Source organism: Lonchura striata, chromosome 10 (genome assembly GCF_050655825.1).
Source record: "Lonchura striata isolate lonStrDom1 chromosome 10, ASM5065582v1, whole genome shotgun sequence".
Taxonomy (NCBI): domain Eukaryota; kingdom Metazoa; phylum Chordata; class Aves; order Passeriformes; family Estrildidae; genus Lonchura; species Lonchura striata.
The window spans coordinates 4,662,079-4,684,390 of NC_140712.1; the positions used below are offsets into that span (position 1 = coordinate 4,662,079).

General features: G+C 39.0%; 2 protein-coding genes across 35 annotated transcripts in view; one reads left to right on the forward strand and one right to left on the reverse strand.

Moving 5' to 3' along the window:
- Nucleotides 1–15,681, reverse strand: part of ACSBG1 (acyl-CoA synthetase bubblegum family member 1) — a 40,076-nt gene extending 24,395 nt beyond the window's left edge. For 4 of the 31 annotated variants that reach the window (XM_021547351.4, XM_021547350.4, XM_021547352.4 and 1 more), the window contains exons 1-2: nucleotides 8,740–15,681; nucleotides 7–89 (exon numbers count right to left, since the gene is read on the reverse strand). In XM_021547351.4, the coding sequence (XP_021403026.3) occupies nucleotides 7–89; nucleotides 8,740–8,819 (163 nt within the window). In that variant the 5' untranslated portion in view covers nucleotides 8,820–15,681. Of the gene's footprint in view, nucleotides 1–6 lie in introns of all 31 variants that reach the window. The other 27 variants (XM_021547353.4, XM_085588438.1, XM_085588441.1 and 24 more) reach the window with 23 other exon arrangements.
- A 137-nt stretch (nucleotides 15,682–15,818) lies between these two features.
- On the forward strand, nucleotides 15,819–22,080 carry DNAJA4 (DnaJ heat shock protein family (Hsp40) member A4). 4 transcript variants are annotated; one of them, XM_021547359.3, is made up of 8 exons: nucleotides 15,819–15,893; nucleotides 16,094–16,234; nucleotides 17,895–18,075; nucleotides 18,968–19,072; nucleotides 19,817–20,044; nucleotides 20,134–20,364; nucleotides 20,878–20,978; nucleotides 21,063–22,080. In XM_021547359.3, exons 2-8 carry the CDS (start codon nucleotides 16,103–16,105, stop codon nucleotides 21,279–21,281), a joined length of 1,197 nt encoding a protein of 398 aa, XP_021403034.1. In that variant the 5' UTR covers nucleotides 15,819–15,893; nucleotides 16,094–16,102; the 3' UTR covers nucleotides 21,282–22,080. The 4 variants fall into 4 exon arrangements, with proteins under 4 accessions (XP_021403034.1, XP_021403032.1, XP_021403033.1 ...); XM_021547357.4 differs by having other exon boundaries at nucleotides 15,869–15,907; XM_021547358.4 differs by having other exon boundaries at nucleotides 15,887–16,003.
- The last annotated feature ends 232 nt before the right edge of the window (nucleotides 22,081–22,312 follow it).

Here is a 22,312-nt window from a genome sequence, read left to right on the forward strand (position 1 = left end):
GCTTACCTGCTGGCTCTATGCCTTCACCCCGGGTCTCCTCTAAATGAGGTAGCAGATTCCTGCCAACAGTCTGTGCATCTGTAAAGGTTCTAAAAGCAAATAGAACTATTAAGATGTTATCCAGGAACACTAGCAGGACCTACTACAATCAACATACAAATATGCAAAATAGATATCAAAAGGTAAACAAAAACACAGCTTGCAAACACTTTGAAATACAAGCAGGTGGAATTAGAAATTTCAGAGCTATCACATACATTTTGACTTTTGCAAACTCCACTATGACCTAGTGAAATGGAAATGCCTCGCCCTAAGAATGACATTCTTTATTTCACGCTTTTGGTTATAACATCATGGAATATACCAGATGCAGACACTAAATTTGAACTTCCACAAAGAGGCCATGAACTATACAAGTATGAAGAAGGAGTTACCAATTTTAACCCTGATCATACTGACACTGATAGTATAAAAACACCTTGTACATTGTCACTGCAGATACCTGTTGAAGCTCTGAAGTCAGGCCTTTTTTTTTCAGGCCAGGAAGATAAGGCAATTTAGTTAATACTAATACTAATACTACTAAAAATAATTCTCAAAAATGTCACCAACACAACAAATTATCATTAATACATTAATGAAATTAACTTTTCCTAAAAGTAAACAGACCAAGTTTAAAGTACAAATACAAACTCCAGCCCAAAAAGTCTGTAAGATGACAGACTACTAAGAATTCCATGTACAAAATATCTAAACCATAAGCATTTAGAAATTACTGAACATAGCAATACACTACAGATTATTCAATAATAGCAGCAGTTTAGCTAATTTCATTTCATAGAAAAAATGGTGGGAACCGGTAGCCTTTAAAGGCTAAGAAGAAGCTAAGATTTCCTTAATTCTTTCTCCAGAGGTACAACAGAAGAGTCCTGAGTGAAGCCCAGAAATTCCTTCCCCTCCACAGTGTAATAAATTAACTCAAAATGTAGAAAAAAGTTGAAACTATGCCCTTCGCAGCTTTCAAATAAATAACTTCAAAGCAGTTTTTACACAGTGGTGACAGGGAGCAAACAGCAGCACCAAACACTACATCAGGCACTATTTCCCATTTCATATTAACAACCACACTTGAAAAATACTTAAATATGTGGGACACTCCGATAATTTATTATTGCTAGTCACAAAAGCCTTAACCAAGCTGTGTCCCCTTTACAGTAATGCAGCATCCCATGTAACTCTTCACCCCTCAGAAGTTACAACCACAGTTCTTTTCCTGTCTTGCTCTTCCCCACAGGTCCCCTCGGAGCAGGGCACAGGTCATAAAAGCAGCTGAAGGAAAACAAGGAGTCATCACTAATCTTGCCTGTGAGGATATTTTCTCTCTTGTTAATGGCATAACGGCATAAAACATGAAAGGGCTTGTCTGATAAGCAAAATGAGGATGTGAAAATAGTCACTGGCTTGGTGAAGGCAGATGCTGATGAGAAACTGAGTAATTTAAATATAGAAGGGGATTGTCCTGCATTTTGAAAGGTAAGCCTGTGTTTGATATGTGGAAGAAATGGTGACTTAATGAAGTGGGATTGCAAAGAGAGAATGAAAGACCAGGAAGACCTATTTGGGAATAAAACCAAAAAAACCCATCTGAAATAACTTAAGAACATATGTTTGTCTGCCATCTCAAAACACTTGATATAATTCTTGATTCTTTTCCTACTTTAAAGAAAAACTATATTTGATGTTTAGCAATCCAGTGGAACCTTTTCCTTTAAATATCTTGGGAATAATAAAGCTTATTATTATTTTACAAAACAAATAAACTTGGTCATTAAGTCTTGGTTCAAAGATAACTGAAACTTTTTGGATGAAAACAAAGAGCAGAAAAGCCTTCTGAATAAAATTACTCTGATTAATAATGTATCAGAGGAGCCTCATTTGATGATACTCAAAACTTTAATAAACATCAATAATGACTTTTCCCTGATTATTATCTTTTTAGCTTGCTTTATTCTTATCTGTTATAGGATACTGGTTCAGTTTACATTATATTCTCTTTATAGAAAACCAGCCAACCAACACTTGAACTTCTGGACTTTCTCTAGTAATGCTTCGATGTGCAAAAGTTCCATGAGGATCCCTAGACATTCAGTATCTGTGTGAGTATTGAAGTTGGTAACACCCCATGCAACATAGTTCTTGCCCCATGAATGAAGCAGCTCACTTGAGAATGAGGTTTTTTTGTCCTGAAAGTACAATTAAGAAATTTTCTCTTCCAACAATTTCTGTGTATATTCAGAGTGCCAGAATGTGGCTTTGATGACTCTACTTTAACCTTTTATTAGGCGTTATTCCTTTAACAATTAAGTAAATATCCAAGAATGGTTATGGTATCTGGAATTGTTCAAGACTGAACTGAGCAGAATTTGGTGGGGCTGTCTGATCAAGAGCTTTCTGAGCATAAATTTCAGCAAGGAGAAAAGGCACTGCAGAACCACAGCATGGTGCCAAGATGCCCCAGGAACACCAAAATGCTTCAGAGATATGGACTGTGGCTCTTAAATTTTTCATTAAGACTGAGGTTCTGCATAAATTATTCAATGTTACTAGCGCAGGGCAAGCATCTTCCAAAATCCAACTACCAGTTTAAAGGTGGACTTTCTGCATCTGATTTCTGCAAGTTTACAATTCCAAAGATAATAAGCAAAAACCATTACAAATCAGACAGAGTGAGAATTTAACAGTAGAGGTCACTTGAACAATTAGGAAAAACTGAGATAAAGTTCCAAAACATTGACCAGCTAGAACTAATCAAAGCATATTTCTGTATAACTCCATTAGCATGGGTGATTTTTGAATGACAGTATTTCCTGATGTAATTTGGGCTTTAATTTCAAGATACCACTCTAGCAAACATGACCTCCTCTACTGCTTGAATTCAACACACTGCACTCACCTGAGACAAAAGCACAGCTTAGGCTGGGCTGGCCTATCCAGAGGTTTGGGGCAAAGCCCAACACTGCCCACCCCACCTGCAGCTCCCACCACTGCCCTGTGCCCCTTGGGTGCTATTCCACACTGAAGCTGTTCTCACACACCAGGCCACCATGAAAAGCAAGAATCTAAACATTGCCTATTAACAAAGGGATTAACAAAGGGAGAGCTTCCTTTCCCTCTGTATTTCCACAATTGTAACAGCTCTAGTGAGATTTATCTTTGCAACCCAGGAAGCATGTGTGAGGTAAAATAATGACTGATGTAACTGACAACTCTTCCTGGGTGTGAGTCACCAGAGGAGAAGCATCCAATCCGGATTTGCTTTCATAGCAATTACTGGTTTTGTTTGAGTGTATTTGATACAAACCACTAAATACAGTACCACTTCTTATTGTAACTACGGAAACTAAACGCCACAGCTAAATCTCTCTGCTTTTATAATTACAAAATGAGTGCTCTTTTGCTAACTGCACACCAGAAAAACTGTTTATTATGTTACCATAATGATGCTTAGTCATTAATGGCACTACTCACTGTGATACTAATTTCCATAATTTTTTGTTGTTGTTTTAGGGGACTTTGGAATTAGCCTTTTTCTTCCACAGGCTCTGTTTCCTGTTCTGAGAATTAGAATTTCTGTTTACATCTCATGCTCTAGGCCAGATACAGTCAGATATTTCCTGTCCTCTAAAATGTTTCCTCATAGTAAAATCTAGTGAAAATACAAACAATATAACTGAAAAAAAAACCTGAAAGTCTACAAAGTCAGTCTTTAATATGATAATAAACCATTTTCTTCTTTGGAAAAAACATTTTACAGAAATTCACACTTAAATAAGCCTTACAGAATACACTGAGTGTCCTGTATAATTAGGTTGTAGCTTTTCTCTCAAATTTAAAAACTATTAAATTTATGGTCTAGGATACATTTTGGCCTTCTTTCTGCAGAGTGATTTCTACTATCACAAACTGCATCAAGAGAATATGAACACTGTTATGCAGTCATCATATTATTATGAAATTTAAGGCAAACCTATTCATTAAACAGATTACGTATGGGAGCAAAAAAAAAAATAAAAAGACATCACATTCTTTTGGTATTCCTTATCCTATTCCTGTTTAACTCCTTTAATCTTGTCAATGTTAAGTTTTTACCAATCAGCTCTCTACAGAAATTACCAAAAATTTAAAAGATCAATCTTTCTAGAGAGAGAGGCTTTCTGTAAAGCTGCAAAAATAAGCAGTTTAACAAATAATTACATACATAAATTGTTAATACATTGTTCAGGACAAGGTATTCCTTTAGACATCAGAATATTTACTCATAATCCTCTACACACATAAACCAAGCCAAAGTACTTTTACGTTTGGAAATCACATTCACAACTGCTCACAAAGAAGACTCAAACAAACATTTTTTTGCCATGAAAGCAGTGGGTAGTTTCAGAGCACACATTCACTCAGAGCACTAGCCTGGGCATCCAGACCTGTGCTGTTAGATTCACAATGAAGATACCATCTCCTCCTCCCTTTCTTGGTATTCCTGTTGCAGAGGTTTCTTCATTAGACAGCTTCTCCACTCCCACCCTGCTCCTGGATACTGCTGTACCACATGTGAGATCACTATACAGCAAAATACTTTTATTAATTAATTATTTTTTATTCTGGTTTAATGGATGAGACATGGTGACTGTTGAAGATGCTGCACTCATTACCAGATAAGCTGAAGAACAGTATATTCAAGGTGCAAAGCTCTGGCTGTGGTCAACCAAGTTACTGCAGCTCAGGTCCACTTAACTTCCAAAGCTTTCATTATAAAATTTACACGATTTTTCTGCTTTTGTCCTTTCAAAATAAGTTATCCTGCAGACCGTCTGCAACAGAGAACACACCCAATAGGGAGGAAATGCTCAGTTACAGTGTCTGTGGAATGCATACAATTTCTCTGTCTCTTACATGATTTTTTCCAAAACCAATCCCATTCAGCTTCTCCTGGAGATGCTCTGACAGCACAGCTTCCAGACTCAGTGGCTCCCAGGAAGGCTCAGCACTGTTCTGCCCTCACCGTGATGATCCAAACCGGTGCAGCTCCTTCCTCTGCCTTGCTGCTCCTCCGAGCATGTCACCGACTAGCTCACCCACCACCAGAGACTGCATTCATGCTGCAGTGGGCATGTTACTTCATACTTCTTACAATAAAGTCCCCACCTTTTAAACTCCTTTCTCTGCTTGCCTTTCCCAAAGGAATATTTTGTAACACACAGGTGTTTATCTTAGGGAGCAATGTGTGCAGAGCCCCATTTGCTCAAGTATTTTGTTCTCAAACACTTCTTTATTAAACTGGCTTTCCTATCTATTAAATATTAAACCTATTTAATAAACACAAAAAAAAGTAGGCCGAACTGGAAAATATGCCTTTTTCCAAGACAGAACTTCTTTTTAAGTTTTATCTTTGATTTTATCTTTCACTGCCTGCTTTTCTTGAAGACAACTTAGTGAAATTCTTCTCTAAACTCCTGCAGTTTGGTGGCTTGATTATTTAAGGATTCCACTACAAAGTGGATGATAAAACATTCTTCTTCCAATCAAGTGTCCTTCTTGTGCTGTTTCAGGCTTGGTGACAAGTGTCTTAAATCTTGATCTCTGTTCCAACACTAAGGAATTCCCCTCTCAAAGATTTTGCTGCATGTTCTCCAGGCCAACCCAGCTTTGCCCTGCATTAGAGTTGCTTTGGGGAGCGTTTTGGGTCTACATCTGTACATTCTTAAAAACTTTTCATTGGGCGTTAAGACATTTTCAACAGCTCATTGGGGCATTTGAATTCAAGATGGAATCATTAAGTATTCATCTGCCAACTCTTCTAGCAGCAAAAATCAATGGTTTAAATTACTTATGGGTAACCTTTGAAAACTGTAATGATTCTGGTATTTTGCCTAGAGACTTCAGAAACTAAATATCTTCATCTGGATCCCATTCATGAGAAATCCTTTCCTGATGTATCCTACAAAAGACCAAAATACCAAATCCAGTATTTTAAAACAGAACCCTGGGGACAGATTGTAGAAATGAGCACAAAACAATAAATTCAGAATTGCAGATATGACCTAGAGTTCTAGACAAAGACAATAAAGTCACTCTGATTTAAATCAACATAGCACCACAGCTTTGATAGCTCAGCAGCTAAAGAGACTGGCATAGAAACAGCCAAGAAAATACTGTATCTCCAGACTCTGAGGTGCTGCCAACTGTTACCCAAGATGTTCTGAAGATGTTTTCTCATTTTTTATGACATAAGGGAAAAAAACCCCACGATAATGACACACCATATTAGTTCTTTAAACCCTAATTTTCTGTAATGTAACATTTTTCCTACAATGAGTAGAGTCACAGGAGGTCCCCATGGCCCTTTACAGGACACTGCTATTATGACTGGTCATCTTATTTACTCCTCTATTCAAATGAGGGCAATATTATAATACATTCCTTACTAATTCTATTTAAAAGTTCTCCTTTGCCCTTGAAGAACAGGTTAGATTTAGCTGTTAATTGGTTTCCATGCCCTCGTGAGACTTAAAAAAAGGGCCACAGATCAGCCCAGATATGTTCCTACTCTTGCAAAAAGGCTGAGCTGATTCAACAATCACTTTGATTTTCATAGTGCACAAGAAACCAGTCTTTGTCAAATTACTCACACAACTTACTCTCTCATAAAGATATATTTAAAAGCTAAACAAATGCTGAATAAAGAAGAATGTACTAGTGATAAAGTTAGCAGCTGAGATCTATTTTATCATATAACACAGTTGGCACACACCTTCTAGTAAAACCTATTTTTTTACTTGCAAAAAACAGAACTGGAATATTTTATTCTTGTTAAGAACAAATATCCTCAGAAAACAGGTCATTTATTTTGGTGAGCAGAGCAGTTTTAGGGGTAGCTGAGAACTTCATGGCTGAATGGGAAGAAATAAACAATGTAACAAGCCTTTTTTATTCTCCCCCAAAAAGGCTCTATTCAGCAGTTGGGAGCAACCCAGACCTGACCTTGGTACAGATTTTCTGGCTCTGTTCTCCCCTGCACAGCAAAAACCTGAAGCAGAAATCTCCCAGTATCCGTCTCTTTACGGCTATTTGCAGGGAATGCAGCAAAGTTAGGTCACACAGAACTCATTATTTCATCTCTTTCATTTTTTAGGTCACATTGATGCAATTTCAGCCTTATAAGATCTTTCTTTCCTATCTCCATTTTATACAATTTTATTTTCTTTGTCTAGTCCTTTCTACTTGAAATCCTACTTCCAGCATACTAAAAAAGCGAGAGAAGTTTGCCACCTAACTTCAAACCACACCAGGTAAACAACAGCATTTAACATGGCAACATGCACTGGCATCTTCAAAAACAAACCACAGAAGTTTTATGCCAAAGTCTTTGAATGTATCAAAAGTATTTTGAGTTCTAGGGTCTGATATTCTTTCATTAAAAATTCAGAAAAAAACCAAATGCTAAATATATTTCTAATACATGAAGCTTAAACTTCCTATTTGCAGTGGATGCAAACCACTGTACTTTTAAATTCCTTAACGTTTTTCTTTAACAAAGAAAACTCAGATTTTTTTTTAATAATATGTCACAAATAGAAGCATGCATGGATTAAAATAGAGGCATTATTACTAACTTAGCAAAATACTAACTTTCATGAGTTGGAGTGTACATATACTGATCACAAGTCAAATAGTGGTTTATGATTCTTAGACAGGTTAAACCATAAAATGACATTTCTACTACTAACTACATTGGGATTCAAGAAGTAACAATACATTCAAAAGTTTTCAAAGATTTCTTAAACTTCTTCCTGTTATGAAAACCTTCAGTCTTTGGATTGCTCCTCATGATTTTTATCCAGGATTACAAAGCCCAGAACAGAAGAATCTTCCAAGAGACATAACATGCAAGTTATTCACTAAACAGATGTGAAGTTAGATTTAACTTAACAGAAGACTAAACTCAACCTCTGGAAATAGATATTAGTACTTAGCAATTCTGATAAACTTCTATCAATCAGAAGCTAAACTATTTCCCATTAACTGTCTTATTCTAATCTTAAGTACTTCCAAAAACCCTAGAGATGGGGAGATTCCTCTCTTGGAAGATACCATTCCAGTGATAGATCAACAGGTAGAAGAAACATCGTGTTCTTTTTTTGTGCCTAGGACAGAAAGGAGACAGCACCCAGCAGGATTATTTTACATGTAAAAGGTAACATAAACATCAAAATATACTCTTCTAAAATTCACTTCCCCACTCCCACCTCTAAGAGATGGGTTACCTGGTTAAGTTCTATTGCCTTTCACAGGAAGAAGATGGTCTGTCACAAAGATCAATTGTTACCTGAGGATTACTCCCCCAAATTCAGAAGAGAAGAGGCTAAATAGCCTCCGTACTATAAAATAAACATTTTACAGGTGTAGCCTATATACCAATAAGATACAAGCAACATATTCCCTACTCAATTATGCTATTAGGTTTAAAGTCAAAGTAGGATTCAGCATAGGAGAATAAACCTATTTATAATCTTCATTAACAATTTTCTCTAATTCTAGCCTCAAAAGATATACCTTATTCTTCATTAGATCGTAGACATACCAGAAAAAATTCCTGTAGATCTGCACAGTAGTAAAAGACAAACTTGAGCTGGGAAAAATTGGTATATGAGTTTGTTAAAATAAATGCTCAAGCTACTTTACCCATTTTCACAGCTTCCTGAAACATTCCTTGCATTTTCAGTCTGCAACTGTTTTGTGAGAGTCTTTCCACTGTTAGGCATGCTGACAAATCCTGCAAAGCTGGTCACAAATATGCTGAAGAACTGTACAGATCAGGCATAAATGAGCTACTTGGAAAACCAAATAAACCAATAGTAACTGGCTATTTGTTCGAAAAAAACAACACGTAATACAAGAGGAGGAGACTACTGCTACAAAAGCTATTTCTTTCTGATTTTAACATGCTTGAAATGTCGCAGTGTCTGAGAGCTGCTTACTGTTAAATTTTCTTTTTCATTCACTTTACTCTAATTATCCATGAGAAGAATTTTAATGAGTTCACAGTGCTTAAAGATGCAAATCTTGTCTTTTGCCAATATTTCCACAAATTCATTCACACAATTTGAAGCAATTCTAATTTTACTAAGACTAGTTTCAAAAAAGAACATTCAGTGAAGCTATTTTCTTAAAGAGAAACACAGATTAATTATATTAGGAAATGCCTTAAAGTCCAGAACCTATGAAACCCAGCACTGCGACAGCCAAGAACCTCCTCCAGCACCACTTCCTGCACCTCACCGGAGCAGGCCTATGGTATAATTTGGAAGTTTCTACACATGACTGAAGAAATTACTTCCCAGGATGTAAAAGAATCCAGTTCATCTATTTAGGCTACTTCTATACTAGTGAACTAAACAAAATCTAGAGAATAGCTCAAGCCACCCATTGTGAGCACCTTCCCTGACATGGTTTTGTATGAACTGGCACTTGTGTGGGACAACGCAGGGCAGAGGCTGTCACTGGAGATGATATTAATGACTACCTTGTCTGGAGGAGGAAGAGGGATGCAAGCCATGCTCTGCCATGGCCTTCAGAGACAGAGAACATAATCTAAAATATTTTACTTAATGGTACAAAGACAGCCATAGTGACTAGGAGTATCTAAGGCAGCAAATATTAACTTTGTAGAAGATGTGGATTTCATTCCAGAGTGCCTTGCGCAATATCCAAACATATAATTGTAGACAATGCAATCTGAAATTAAAGAAAACTTTGAAGTGAGCTTCTAAGGGATCTATTCTCAACACCAGAAACTTGATTTGAAAATATCTGAACACAAAATGGGGGTATTTCAATGGTAAAAATGTGTCATCATATGCAGCAAAACTCTATTTGTCAGGATTGATTTAGCTCTTTCATTTTGAGATAATTCTCCAATCACTTTGTTCCAACAATTCTCTGCAGAAAGTCTCAAGGTCTCTTCTTTGCAAGCAACTTTCCAGTAACATTATAAAGAAAACTCTGTTGCAAGAAAACTCTTCTTTTTTTTCTTCAGGTCATCTAATGTGTTTTAGATGCTACATGAAGTAAACGAATTAGAAAACTGCTAATTACCTTGATTGAGTTGCATCTTGAGTGTTTAGTGGCTGGATAACAGGCTGGTCTCCTGGAAGGAAATGGCTGTACTTTCAGTGAATAAACAGATAACCTCAAAATTGTGTCCTTTGCATACACTGTGTTTATGAAGGATTTTTTTGCTTTGTTTTTCCTATAATTTTCCTTAAACTTGCCGATGGTTAGCAAATTATTTTGACACAATCAAGCATTCTCCAGTGGCAGATCACTCCTCCAGTATGAAGGGCAGCTTGTTACTACCAGAAGGGAAGGCAGGCTGTGAATTAAGGGGAATTTATCAGCAGGAATTGGTGGAGAAGAGTTGCTTTGGACTCTGTCATGTGACTGTAACAGAATACTCACATCATTGTGATAAACTGTGCTTCCTGCAACTGTCAGCTACCGTCCTGTCACTTGAACAATAGGCTCATGAATGTCAAGCTGTAATAGTTTGACACAGAACTTGTCTTTGTAGCTTTGGTACATGTCTAGGTTGTCTTCAGGTTTCAAAATAAATCCTAGCAAATGAGGCCATACACTTATATGGAGTTCAGCAGAAAAAACCTTCATCTTGAAATGGATTTTACATGTTGCACCTTACAAGATGCTATGATCCTTTTCTTTTATGCCTCAATCTTCCTGCATGCAAGTTGCAGAAGACTGCACTAGACCCAGGCAGAATTTTTGTGGTGGGATGGGCTGCTTTTTGCAGCTACAGAATATTTCTGGGTGTTGACAGTCTCACTAAGCAATAAAGGAATATAAAAGCCAAATAAAGCTCACACACTGTTCACATCCTTCACTCTGCAATTAGGACTGGTATCTTTAAGAAATTTGCAACTCTGATACCTCAGAATTGAAAACACTGTCACTACAAATTTGCACAGTCATAAGATCCCAAACAGAAATATCAGAGAGGCCAAACCAAAGCCATGTTGTTACTAAGGTCAGTGACCAACAGCACCACAAGGTAGACCATCCTTGGTGTGGGTGGAGCATGCTTGGGATAGAATGTTTCAGGCTTAATTCACAGTAAAACTATGGAAATGTGAAACTACCCAGGGCTGTGTACTTGCCCATCTCTTTACTTGTAAGGTAAGACAGTGAATGTTTCACCATAAAACTTGTATTTACTAAAAATGAACAGAGGGGTGGACTAATTCTGGATGCTCCTTGCTAGTCATTTCAGTTAGCTTAAGCAACTGTATGACAGGGCCCCTTTTTTTAGTCATATAACTGGAAACAAATAGTGTCAAACAATACTTTCTGGTGCAAACATTAAACTGGTAGTCCTATTGTTCTTCCCATTTTCCAGCACTGAATCCAAACAAAATCAAAAAAAGCCTTACCTCCCCACCACTACCAGAAGAACATCTCATAGCCTTTATTCAAAGCCTGTTTCAAAGGCCTTGTTACATTTGTTTACATAAACTGCACCACTTCTATTTTTTTATTATTTCATATCAGTTTTCTTAGAGCCTGTCATCTATTCAACTTGCTACTAATTGCAGCCATCTGCCTGCTATGTTCCATTAACTACACTTACTGTGATTATCTACAGTTCTCTCTTTTTCCTAATTTCACATAAAATAAAAAATTTCTCTCTCTCCAAAACATTTTAGCTGAAGTTAAAAAAAAATAATTAAACTCCACAGGTCCACTAAATGTGTGTAGTTTTCACGGTTTATGTAAAATTCTAAATTCAAACATGTCTTCAAATATTACACTGGCACAGCCTCCATTAAATCTTACTAAAAAAGTGAGTCTCACCACATACCTTAAGGATCAAACAATTTATGCTACTTTGGGCCAAGGAGATGATGCTGAGGGCAGATTCCAGAATGAAAAGCTCCAGGCAAGCATCAACTTTTTAAATTCACATATGCTTTTTATACTAATTTATTTCTAATGCAGGAATTCAGATTAGACAAACCTGTGACTGCTAGTTACTCACTATACATTCCCCTAAAATAGCTCAAAACAAATGCCATCATTTACATTTTTCCTGGAGATACAGATCTTTTACTTTCCATCTATAGCAAAAAGGTTTTTCTAACAGTTTGTTTCTGTAGAAAATATCCTTTTTGTATAATAATTATGGGCCCAGGGCCATTAAAGGTTCATTAAATGAAACTGTCACACTTGATTGTTTAACATACATCTTTAATAAGACTAAAAATCATAACTTAAAAATATTATTTAAAGGATATTTTCCTAAGACATTTGTAGAAATTGTGCTAACTTTTGAGATCTGGATGCTTGAAAGAATCCAGCTCAGCACGAAGTTAAGTCTGCTGTGATTCTGATTTCACCTTATAGAGGAAATACTGAAGCTCTTTAAACAAATTTAGTGTGACTGAAAAGAGATACAATCCCTCAGATTCCTAGTTTTTTTTCCCAGTGTTTGTAATAAAAAGTTTTTTTTGATACTTACCTACAAAAATCAAGGGTGCTGCAAGAAGCTGAAGCTGCAGCTCAGCAGATTCGTCTCTTACCTGTGTCTCCAGGATACTGCTTTCAACAAGAATGAGCAATAGCAATATAGCTAGATTAAAAAAAAAATACAAACAAGCAAATTCTAGCAGTGGCTTATATAATGAGATTAAAAGATAAATGCATAATTTTTGTAGGATATAAAGATGCTGCATGGTCCCAAGGTCGCGGGGAAGCTGTTTTAACTCCGGTTTTAACTCCTGTTTTGTGCTAGCCTGTTTCAGAACCAGAGTCCTCTGGTGGCTAAATGAAACAGGCTCCAGATCTAATTATTCCCCATTCCCAGTCCATTCCTGCCTCCCTGCAGAGAACAGAAATTCTCTGCTTGTTTTCCTGTTGACACCCATATGCAAATTTGATACTGTCCAAGTAAAAAGCAACAAGGTGATTCATGTTACATGTGTCAGGATGGAAGAAAGGGAAAGAACAGTAAAAGAAATTAGCTGTTCATCTGAAAAATGGGTAAGCAATTGCTGATTAGCAACAGGCAGAAACTTAAGGAGGTAAAGTGTGCACCTCAAGAAACAAGAGTTGGGCATATACACCCTTGATCACCAGGCTGGTTGAGTACAAGAACCACGACTGCAATTGCAGAAAAGTATGTCTACATGAGTAAAGGTCTTTATTACTAATCACAACAAAGGTCTTTATTACTAAGCACAACAATCTGCTGAGGATTTTAACTCTGTTCCATAAATACATAAATAAAGCATTGATATATAGGAAGTGTCTTGCTTCAGACAGCTGTAAGACTGTATTCCCCTCAGGTATCAGAATGACTGCATCACTCCAACAAGAGTGATGTAGGAGATGCATGTGATGATGCAAAGAATATCCATTGAGTGGTATCTCTCCTGTTTTTATAATCCCAAACACCAACCCTTACTACTTTTCCCACTAATTTTTTGAATAAATAACAAATTGATTGTACCAACTGGAACCAAAGATAAAGAAAACAAATACTGCATATGAAGGTAAACATAAGCTGGTAGGTCTCCCTAATAAAATGAAAGTAAATGACATAGGAGGCTCAATCCTCTTAAGCAAAGATCCAAACCAGCCAAGTTTTTGGCTGTTATTAAAAGTAACAAATGTTAACAGTAAGAAACCATCCACCAGTGTGAGTTCTTATTATATTTACCAGTATCTACACACACCTGTATGAGGATTTCTACTCACAGAAATTATGTACTCTTTTTATGACATACTAAAACCAGATCTCTAAAATTCATTATGTGCTTTGAAAGCTTCTCATCTACTAAAGCATTCAGCTACTACAAAGCTATAAACCAATTTATTGTTTCTTCCTAAAAGGAAATAATATGTTCAGAACAACAGATTATAGCTTTAGCTTAAAGATTTATCTTTAAGGTAGAGACCATTATGAGAATAAACCTTTTCTTTGCCTTAAAAAGGAGATATTTAGTTCTTGGCCTACAAGTTTACAGAGTAACCATAAATATTTTTAGAGTTCCTGTATTTACTAGTCAATATAATTTCACAATTGCAAAACATGTTCAGCTGCTGATAATCATGCTTGGAGAAAATAAGTTACCAACACTGATGTCTTTCTTGTGGTTTTGAACTGTTCCTTTCATTTATATTTTCTGTTGATTTCCTGTAACTAGCTCCTCCTCCTTCAGTAAATTTACATGCTGAATATAAGCAGATTATATTAATTCAATCTTCTAATAGTATTTACCTGAAATACAGTAGGAAGTTCATTTTAGTGGCACCAGAGCTCTAAATTATGACAAATTTTCATTCAAATCCCACACTGCTACTTTTCCTCCCCCTTCTTCTTTTTCCCCATTTCCCACTGTTAGACAACACAACAGGGCCCTCTCCTTCAGTCATCCTGACTCTACCTGGGCTGTAGTTGGCCAGGCAGGGTACTGGAACCTTTGAGTAATTATAATCACAGGAGATACTCTGCTTTCATAAAACTATTCCCAGAAATAAGGAACTGTTTCCTGGAATAAAAAAGCAGCTTGTAAGCATTCCTATTCAACTCAAGTTTGAGCAAAATCTGTTCTCAGTTTATGCAGCTTTTCTGTATTTTTCACTTGAGAATTTTAAGCATTAAATTGCCATCTTCTAGGAAAAAAATGCTATTGCTGAGATCCACTGGTACTTTCCCCTGAGCAGTAAATAATTACTTGAAGACTTTTGGTTACCTGGAGAAAGATGAAAACTAGCTCAGCTTCCAAGTTTGCTCTAGGCAGGCTGGCTTGAGGAAAAGGCAAATAACAGACACAGAGCAATTAATTAGCCCAATTCAATTAAAAGAACCCAAATACTAAGGAACAAGGCATAAGGAAAGCCATCTACTAATTACCCAGAACAAGATCTAACAGACAGCGCGGGGCAGATTGTACCAGGATGCTCGGTAGCCTCTCCCAGGGGCGAACGAATGGATTTCACAGAGCAGGGAGAGAAAGCGGCAGCAAGCGAGGCGGCGGCCGTGAGGAACCCCTCAGGCGGAACCCAGACCGCAGGAGGGACCCTTCACCCCTGCCGGGCCCACAGGACTTTAGGTTTGTCTAGAGCTGGCACAGGTAGAAGCTTTCTAAATTAGACTCAACAGACTGTCTCTACAATACAAAGATAAAAAAAAGGAGTAGTTTTTTATATATATTTTAGCTCCATAGTCACATTTTAACCATAATGGAAAGCACATCTAAAGCTTCCGTATACTAAAATTATTAATTTGGAACCTTTATTGAAAAATAGTATTACATATAAATCTAAAAGCAATAAAGAAGAGGAAAGAATAGACGTGCATTACCACATTAGCATAGACAATAATCTACAGCTCCCATCCAATACCAGCTCCACTGGCTGAGCGCAGTTTGTGTGAGCTGTACTCGGGGAATGCCAGGCACGGCCCCGGGGGAGCCTCAGATGTACAGCCCGGGGGCCAAAGGAACCAAAGGCGGACACAGCCCGGCGGCCAAAGGAACCAAAGGCGGACACAGCCCGGCGGCCAGAGGAACCAAAGGCGGACACAGCCCGGCGGCCAGAGGAACCAAAGGCGGACACAGCCCGGCGGCCAAAGGAACCAAACGCGCCCCACCAGACCGGCCCGGCCCGGCCCGCGGCTCCGCCCTCCCGCGCGCGCCGCCGGTGACGTCACGCGCCGCCGTTCTAGACCGTTCCAGCCCCGTGACGTCACGCGCGGCGTCATTCCAGAAGATTCGGCCGGGGCTCCTATAAAGCTCGCGGAAGAGGCGGAGCCGCTGGGATCTGTGAGCGGGTGGCGGTACTGGTGGCGTGGGGTTTTTTAGTATTTTTTTTTTTTGTTGTTTTGTTTTGGGGTGTTTTTTTGTTGGTTTTTTTTTTTGCAGCGACCGCATCAGTGAGCAGCGCGGCCCGCGGGGCCTCGGCGGGGCGCTGGGCGGGATAAGCCGAGGGTAACCCGAGGGTAACGTGCCGCGTCCTCCCACAGGCACTCACCATGGTGAAGGAGACGGAGTACTACGATATCCTGCAGGTGAAGCCCAATGCCTCCTCCGAGGAGATCAAGCGCGCCTACCGCAAGCTGGCGCTGAAGTACCACCCCGACAAGAACCCCAGCGAGGGCGAGCGGGTACGCGGGGTCGGGAGCGGGGCTGGGCTGGGGCCTGTGGGTCCCTCCCCTGCCCGCCGTGAGGCCGCGCTCCAGGCGGCACCTGCGGCCCCGGGGCGCGGCAGGCCCCGTCCGGCTCTCCGGCGGGCCGGGGCCGAGCCGGGCTCGCCGCCGGGCCGCGGAACGGGCGGCCCTGCCGGGAGAGCCGGAGGCTGGCGCAGGGCCGGCCGCGGGAGCACCGCGGGGCCCCCTCACACAGGCCGTTGTTACATCCAGCGTGTACTCAATTCTAGCTCACATTCTCCTTTGCCCTTCCTGGAGCGTAGTGCCGGTACGTGAAGGCTCCCCTGCTTCTAGGTCTGTATTCTATATTTGTGAGCCTGGCAGCAGGGCTGACGGCCCAGCTGTGGCAAAGGGGATGCAGCTTTTTTTTTTTTTTTTTTTTTTTTTTTTTTTTTTTTTAATGTGACGCATGCTAGTTTCCCCGTAGTTATGGTGGAAGATCGTCCTTAGAGAAGCTGGTTAAAATAGGCAAAGCTGGAAAGATTTGTAATGTGGCAGTGGCCACTGTGTCAGACCTTGAAAAGGTTGGTAGTGGATTCAGCTGTCAGCATTGTTGTGCTGGATGGATTTGTGGTCCTGAATAGGATGGGTTTTCTTCAAATAAAAATGCTAATGCAGATATCCAAGGTAACTATACCTGGGAAGCCACTGGGCTGTACGTGGGTGGACTGCTTACAAGAGAACTATTTTAGATGCTATCAGCACAGACCCGTTCTGCTGCCTGTGTTGACTTGGATGATAAATGAGCACCACAATTGAGAACTAGGGAAAGCGTTACTGATGGGATTGTTTATCAAAAAAAGCTGGTCGACTAATACCTTAATACAGGAATAGAAGGTCCATACTTATATTGGTCTGTAGAATACTAATTTGTAGAACTCAAAACAGTAGCCTAGTCAAAGGCAGCCTTTTCTGCTCTTATTTTCTTAGTCAACCGTTTCTGCTTTTATTTTGGGCTGGCTTTTTTTGCTTACATGGTGTTACATGGCCATGAGTAAAGGAACTTTAAAATTGAAATGGTCATTCCAGTAATAACCATTTTTAAAAACTAAACTTGGTAATCTTAATAATCAGAAATTCTTCATAGCTATTTAAGAAAATTCCTTAATTGTTTTGATTTGTATCTATGTCCTTGTGTTTGTGATGAGTAAGCAACGCCAGTGTCTGGTCACATAAGTCTCTGCTGTAGCTGGATGTACCAGCTCAGCAGGCATGGAGCATCCCTGTGTAGCTCTAGGCTGACTAGCACTGCTGTGGCCATGAGCAGCTGGGCACCTGCAGGACTTTGGGGATGGTACCATATTCCTTTCTAAATTGATTTGTTAGAGGTTATAATGGTTGTTGCAACTATCACAATCAGCAAAATGTAGTTGGTATGTACTTGTGGATGTGACTGAATTAAGCCCACTTAAAACATGGGAGGAGGGGGAGAGGGAGGAAAGGGGTGATTTTCCTGGACAAAAGTGTACTATTACAGTCTATTACCCAGGGAGTTTCCTTTTGGAAACAAATGCTACAAGAGGGTGTTATAGTGGCTCAATCTGTAGGTGGAGTTGTATATGAGAGGGCTACTTTTCCTCTTGGTCATAGTTGTTCAGAGCTTCTTTTTTCTTTTTAGTTTAAGCTTATATCCCAGGCATATGAAGTTCTGTCGGACCCAAAGAAAAGGGACCTCTATGACCAGGGTGGGGAGCAGGCTATTAAAGAAGGAGGCCTGAGTGGCGGCAGCTTCTCTTCACCCATGGACATCTTTGACATGTTCTTTGGTGGTGGAGGCCGAATGAATAGAGAGAGAAGAGGTACACAGTTCTAAACAAGTTCTAGAAACTCTAACCGTGCACTTAAGCATAAAACACCTGTGCTATGGTACTGCTGTTCTGCTGAGTGCACATAGTGTGGATATTACTTGTTGCAACGATAGAATAAGTAAACTGATTTTTCTAGTTACTCCAGCATTAAGAGTCTAATAAAGTAGATAACATGGCTTAGCCATAGCCATCTTTCTACTGATTTCTGTTTTATTTTTTGTTGAAGGGGGAATGGGTAGTCTGTAGGGGAGGGGGAAACATCAGTAAGTCAGGAGTTGATTTAGACAACTGTTTAAGTTACTTTTTTTCCAAATCTGTGCCTCACTTGCTCATGTGCTTTTGGGCAACTTGCTTCAAAGGACACCATCAACTTAAACTTCAGTAATCTTAAATCCCATTAAAAAATATTTGGGAGAAATTACATGATACTGAGTACAGTGTGCTGCCAAAAGCATGATAAGATTTTTGTTTTTTCCATGCCCAGTGCTTGTTAAATGAGCAAGTAGTAACTTGCTGTAAAAAGCACTGAAATTATGCTATGAAGTAGCATGGAAATTCATAGGCAGGCATAAATAGCAATTTCTAAATTGACAGATCTGAAGCTGGTAGTGTCCTTGCATCTTGCTGTTTCAGTTAAGCTTACAAAATTAGGAGTAGGGATAGGGTGGCTTTAATGATGCTTTGCTTAATTACAGCTCAACTTTTGTTTGGAAATAAATGGGTGGAACTTAGTGGAAGCTGATGGAATTGCACATGCTTTTAAGGGGGCTGACTTGTGTTCAAAGTTTGGAATGAACTCTGCATTTCTTGAGACTGTGCATGAACATTTTTCTTCACAAGAGCTGAACAAGTATTAATACTTCCCTTTTTTTTTTTCCTAAAGGCAAAAATGTGGTGCACCAGTTAGGTGTATCTCTTGAAGACCTATATAATGGCATTACAAGGAAACTGGCACTGCAAAAGAATGTTATTTGTGCCAAGTGTGAAGGTAAGAAAAAAAAAAACAAAAACAAGTAGTGGTTTCAAACCCTCTTCAAGTTGTTTGTGTAGATTGTCTGAGGCTGAGAAAGTCTGAAGGCTTTCTTACTTTCCTCTGTCTTCTTTCTTTGCCTGATCCCTGAAAGCCTGCCAGGGTATTTAAGTCTTACTTGAGCTTAACCAAAAGTAAGTCTCTCAACAACAGTGTTACAAAGTGATTGTTCTAATTGAAAACTAAAACTCACTGTGAGTTGCAGTTAGGGATACCTAAATTAAAATTGTCTTCACCCAGAACTTGGATGTAAATGTTATTCTGTAAAACTTCTTTAATTGCTGCAGGTGGAAGACTAGCTTGTGTTATGTTACTAATTTTACAGTTAAGTACTCCCTAGACTGGTCCTCTTGGAGGTAAATTTTAATAAGGTCTCATATCTTAGTACTCTGTTAAATATTTAGTAAGCAGATTCTTTTCCAAGTATTAATAGAATTTTTATGTGTTGAATTTGGTATGGGGACAGTTCCTTGGAAACCAGGAGTTACTGAGGGGTGGGGCAGAGGCTAATACAATAAGCTCATGTATAAACATTTTGTTTGTAGGAATCTCCAGCTTGTGGGGTATATTTTGTCATGGCAGCTAAATTCCATTACTGAACTACTCTTAAGTTATCCTAAATATGCTTTTGAAGTCATTAAGTTCCAGCCTGACTACTATAATTTTCTGAGACTGAGATCTAATTTAACTCTTTTGTCCAAGGTTATGGTGGAAAGAGAGGGGCAGTAGAAAAATGTCCTGTGTGTAAAGGAAGAGGGATGCAAGTTATAGTTCAGCAGATTGGACCTGGCATGGTGCAGCAAATCCAAACTGTATGCCCAGAATGCAAAGGCCAAGGTGAAAGAATAAATCCGAAGGACAGATGTGACAACTGCAATGGCTGTAAGGTTGTAAGAGAGAAAAAGATCATAGAAGTTCATGTTGATAAAGGTAAGAACTGTATATTTGTACTGGTTCCCAAATAATAGTCAATAATAGTCTATAGTTCTGCAGAGCATAAATGGGTTTCTTTTCTTCAGGTATGAAAGATGGTCAGAAGATAGTGTTTCATGGAGAAGGTGACCAGGAGCCTGATTTGGAGCCTGGTGATGTCATAATTGTGCTTGATCAAAAGGATCACAGTGTCTTTCAGAGACGAGGGCATGACTTAATCACAAAAATGAGAATTCAACTCTCAGAGGCCTTATGTGGTTTCAGAAAGACAATTGAAACTCTGGACAACAGAGTTCTTGTTATATCTACTAGGCCAGGTAGGTTGTTAAGAGTACTAATACAATGTGAACTGCTTGCCTGTTTAATTGTACCTGGACTGGAGTTCTTGGGGGAGATTGTTCTATTTGGGTTTTTTTCCCTAACCAGATGATGCAACAGATTCATGAGGCAGTCAATTTAGTTAGTTCTTTGTTGTTGTTACTGTCTAAAACATACAGAATCATACCTAAAGCTGTCAAATACTTAATAGATCTCAGGCCCAGTTGGTGGATAGCCAGGAAGATATTAAAGAGGAAATAATCTTAAATTCTACTAAATTATCTGTTCATTCAGCCTGAAGATTGTGCCAAGAAAAGTGTATTTCTCTTAGAGCAGGGGAAATAGTCTAAGTGGCCTTAGTTGTGTACAGCTTGGGTTTAGGTCCTTCCTGTAAATTGGCTACAATCTCCCTGAGGTGCCATGAGAACACTGCTTGTGTACAGCCCTGCCTCATGTGGCTGTGAAATGCCCATCCCATCATAGCAGCCCACTTACTGCTCTTGCCTCCACAGGTGAAGTGATAAAACATGGCGACCTGAAGTGTATCTACAATGAAGGGATGCCTGTCTACAAATCTCCAATGGACAAAGGCAGCCTGATCATACAGTTTTTGGTAAGCTGCATGCTTTGCTGTAGCCAGTATACTCATGTTTGTACATGAATAAATACTCATTTTAAAAAATACATACAACTGTAGGTCCAGTTTCCAGAGCACTACTGGCTCCCAAGGGAGAAACTGTCTCTACTGGAGGCTCTGCTTCCTTCACGAGAAGATGTTATGGTTACAGATGAGATGGATCAGGTAGACCTTGAAGATTTTGATCCAAACGAGCAAACCTACCGTAACAGTGCAGGAGAAGCATATGAAGAAGATGAGGAGGGTCCAAGAACAGGAGTACAATGTCAGGCATCTTAAAGCAAGGTGGAGCAGATGTCATCTAAGATGTAAATTTTCACAATGAAAACTGCATGGCTCTAATAGCCACTGCTTGCGGTTTTTGTGTTCAGCAAATTGAGTTGCTGCGCTGTCAGTATCACCTTTTTGTAACTAATTTATATTGTGTTCTTGTAGTCTTTCTATATAAAGCAAATGTCATACAGCTGAGAACCAAGTTGGTATGCATTTTCCTTGCTGTGGAGGTTCTCAATTTATTCACCTGTGCTATTTCTATAAGACTTTGGCAATACCTTTAGAGGCTAAGTGGAGTGTCTTATGTAAATACTTTCATACTGGAAAATTAATTTCATAGAATAAAACATAGCAGAATAACTTCTAATAAATAGTACTTCACCTTTTCTCTTGCTTCTCTTGTATTTTCTAACCCATTCTGGAACCCCCTTTATTTAAACAAGTTCTTCTAAGCTCAGACTCATGTCATCTAGTCTAGATTATTTGTGTTAGCTGCATCACTCATACCAGTCTCATTTTGTATTTCAGAAGCACTTTGTGCATGCCCCCCCTCTCTGCCTCATAGCTCTCCTCCTGTGTTTTGTGGGTTTACAGTAACATTCCTTCAGCTGCTTCTCTGTGTATGACCTAAGGTTACAAGCTGTCCTCTAATGTGTTACATACAAGCAAATAGTTGCAAATAAAAGTTTGACCTTTCAGAAGCTCAAGCTTTGTATTTCAGCCTTCCCTAGGAAGGGTTTTTACTTCCTCCTAGGCATTGTATACTTGTGCCTTAACTAAAATGAATAAACCAAAACCACCTGCACCGGGTATACTGCTGCTGTTTTGAAACATACATGATACTACAGTACAGCAATCCCATTAAAGCTTTTTTCCATTTAACCTGTTTGCTCGTAGTGTTTGTATTAGGTCAGGGTTAGAAACAAGTGGTCCCCTTTAGTGAAATTAAACCATGATGAATGATCCATGTCCATGTACCACACAATTGTTGAAACAGGTGTTCAGCTTAAGTGATCCTTTCAGGACAAGCCGAGGCT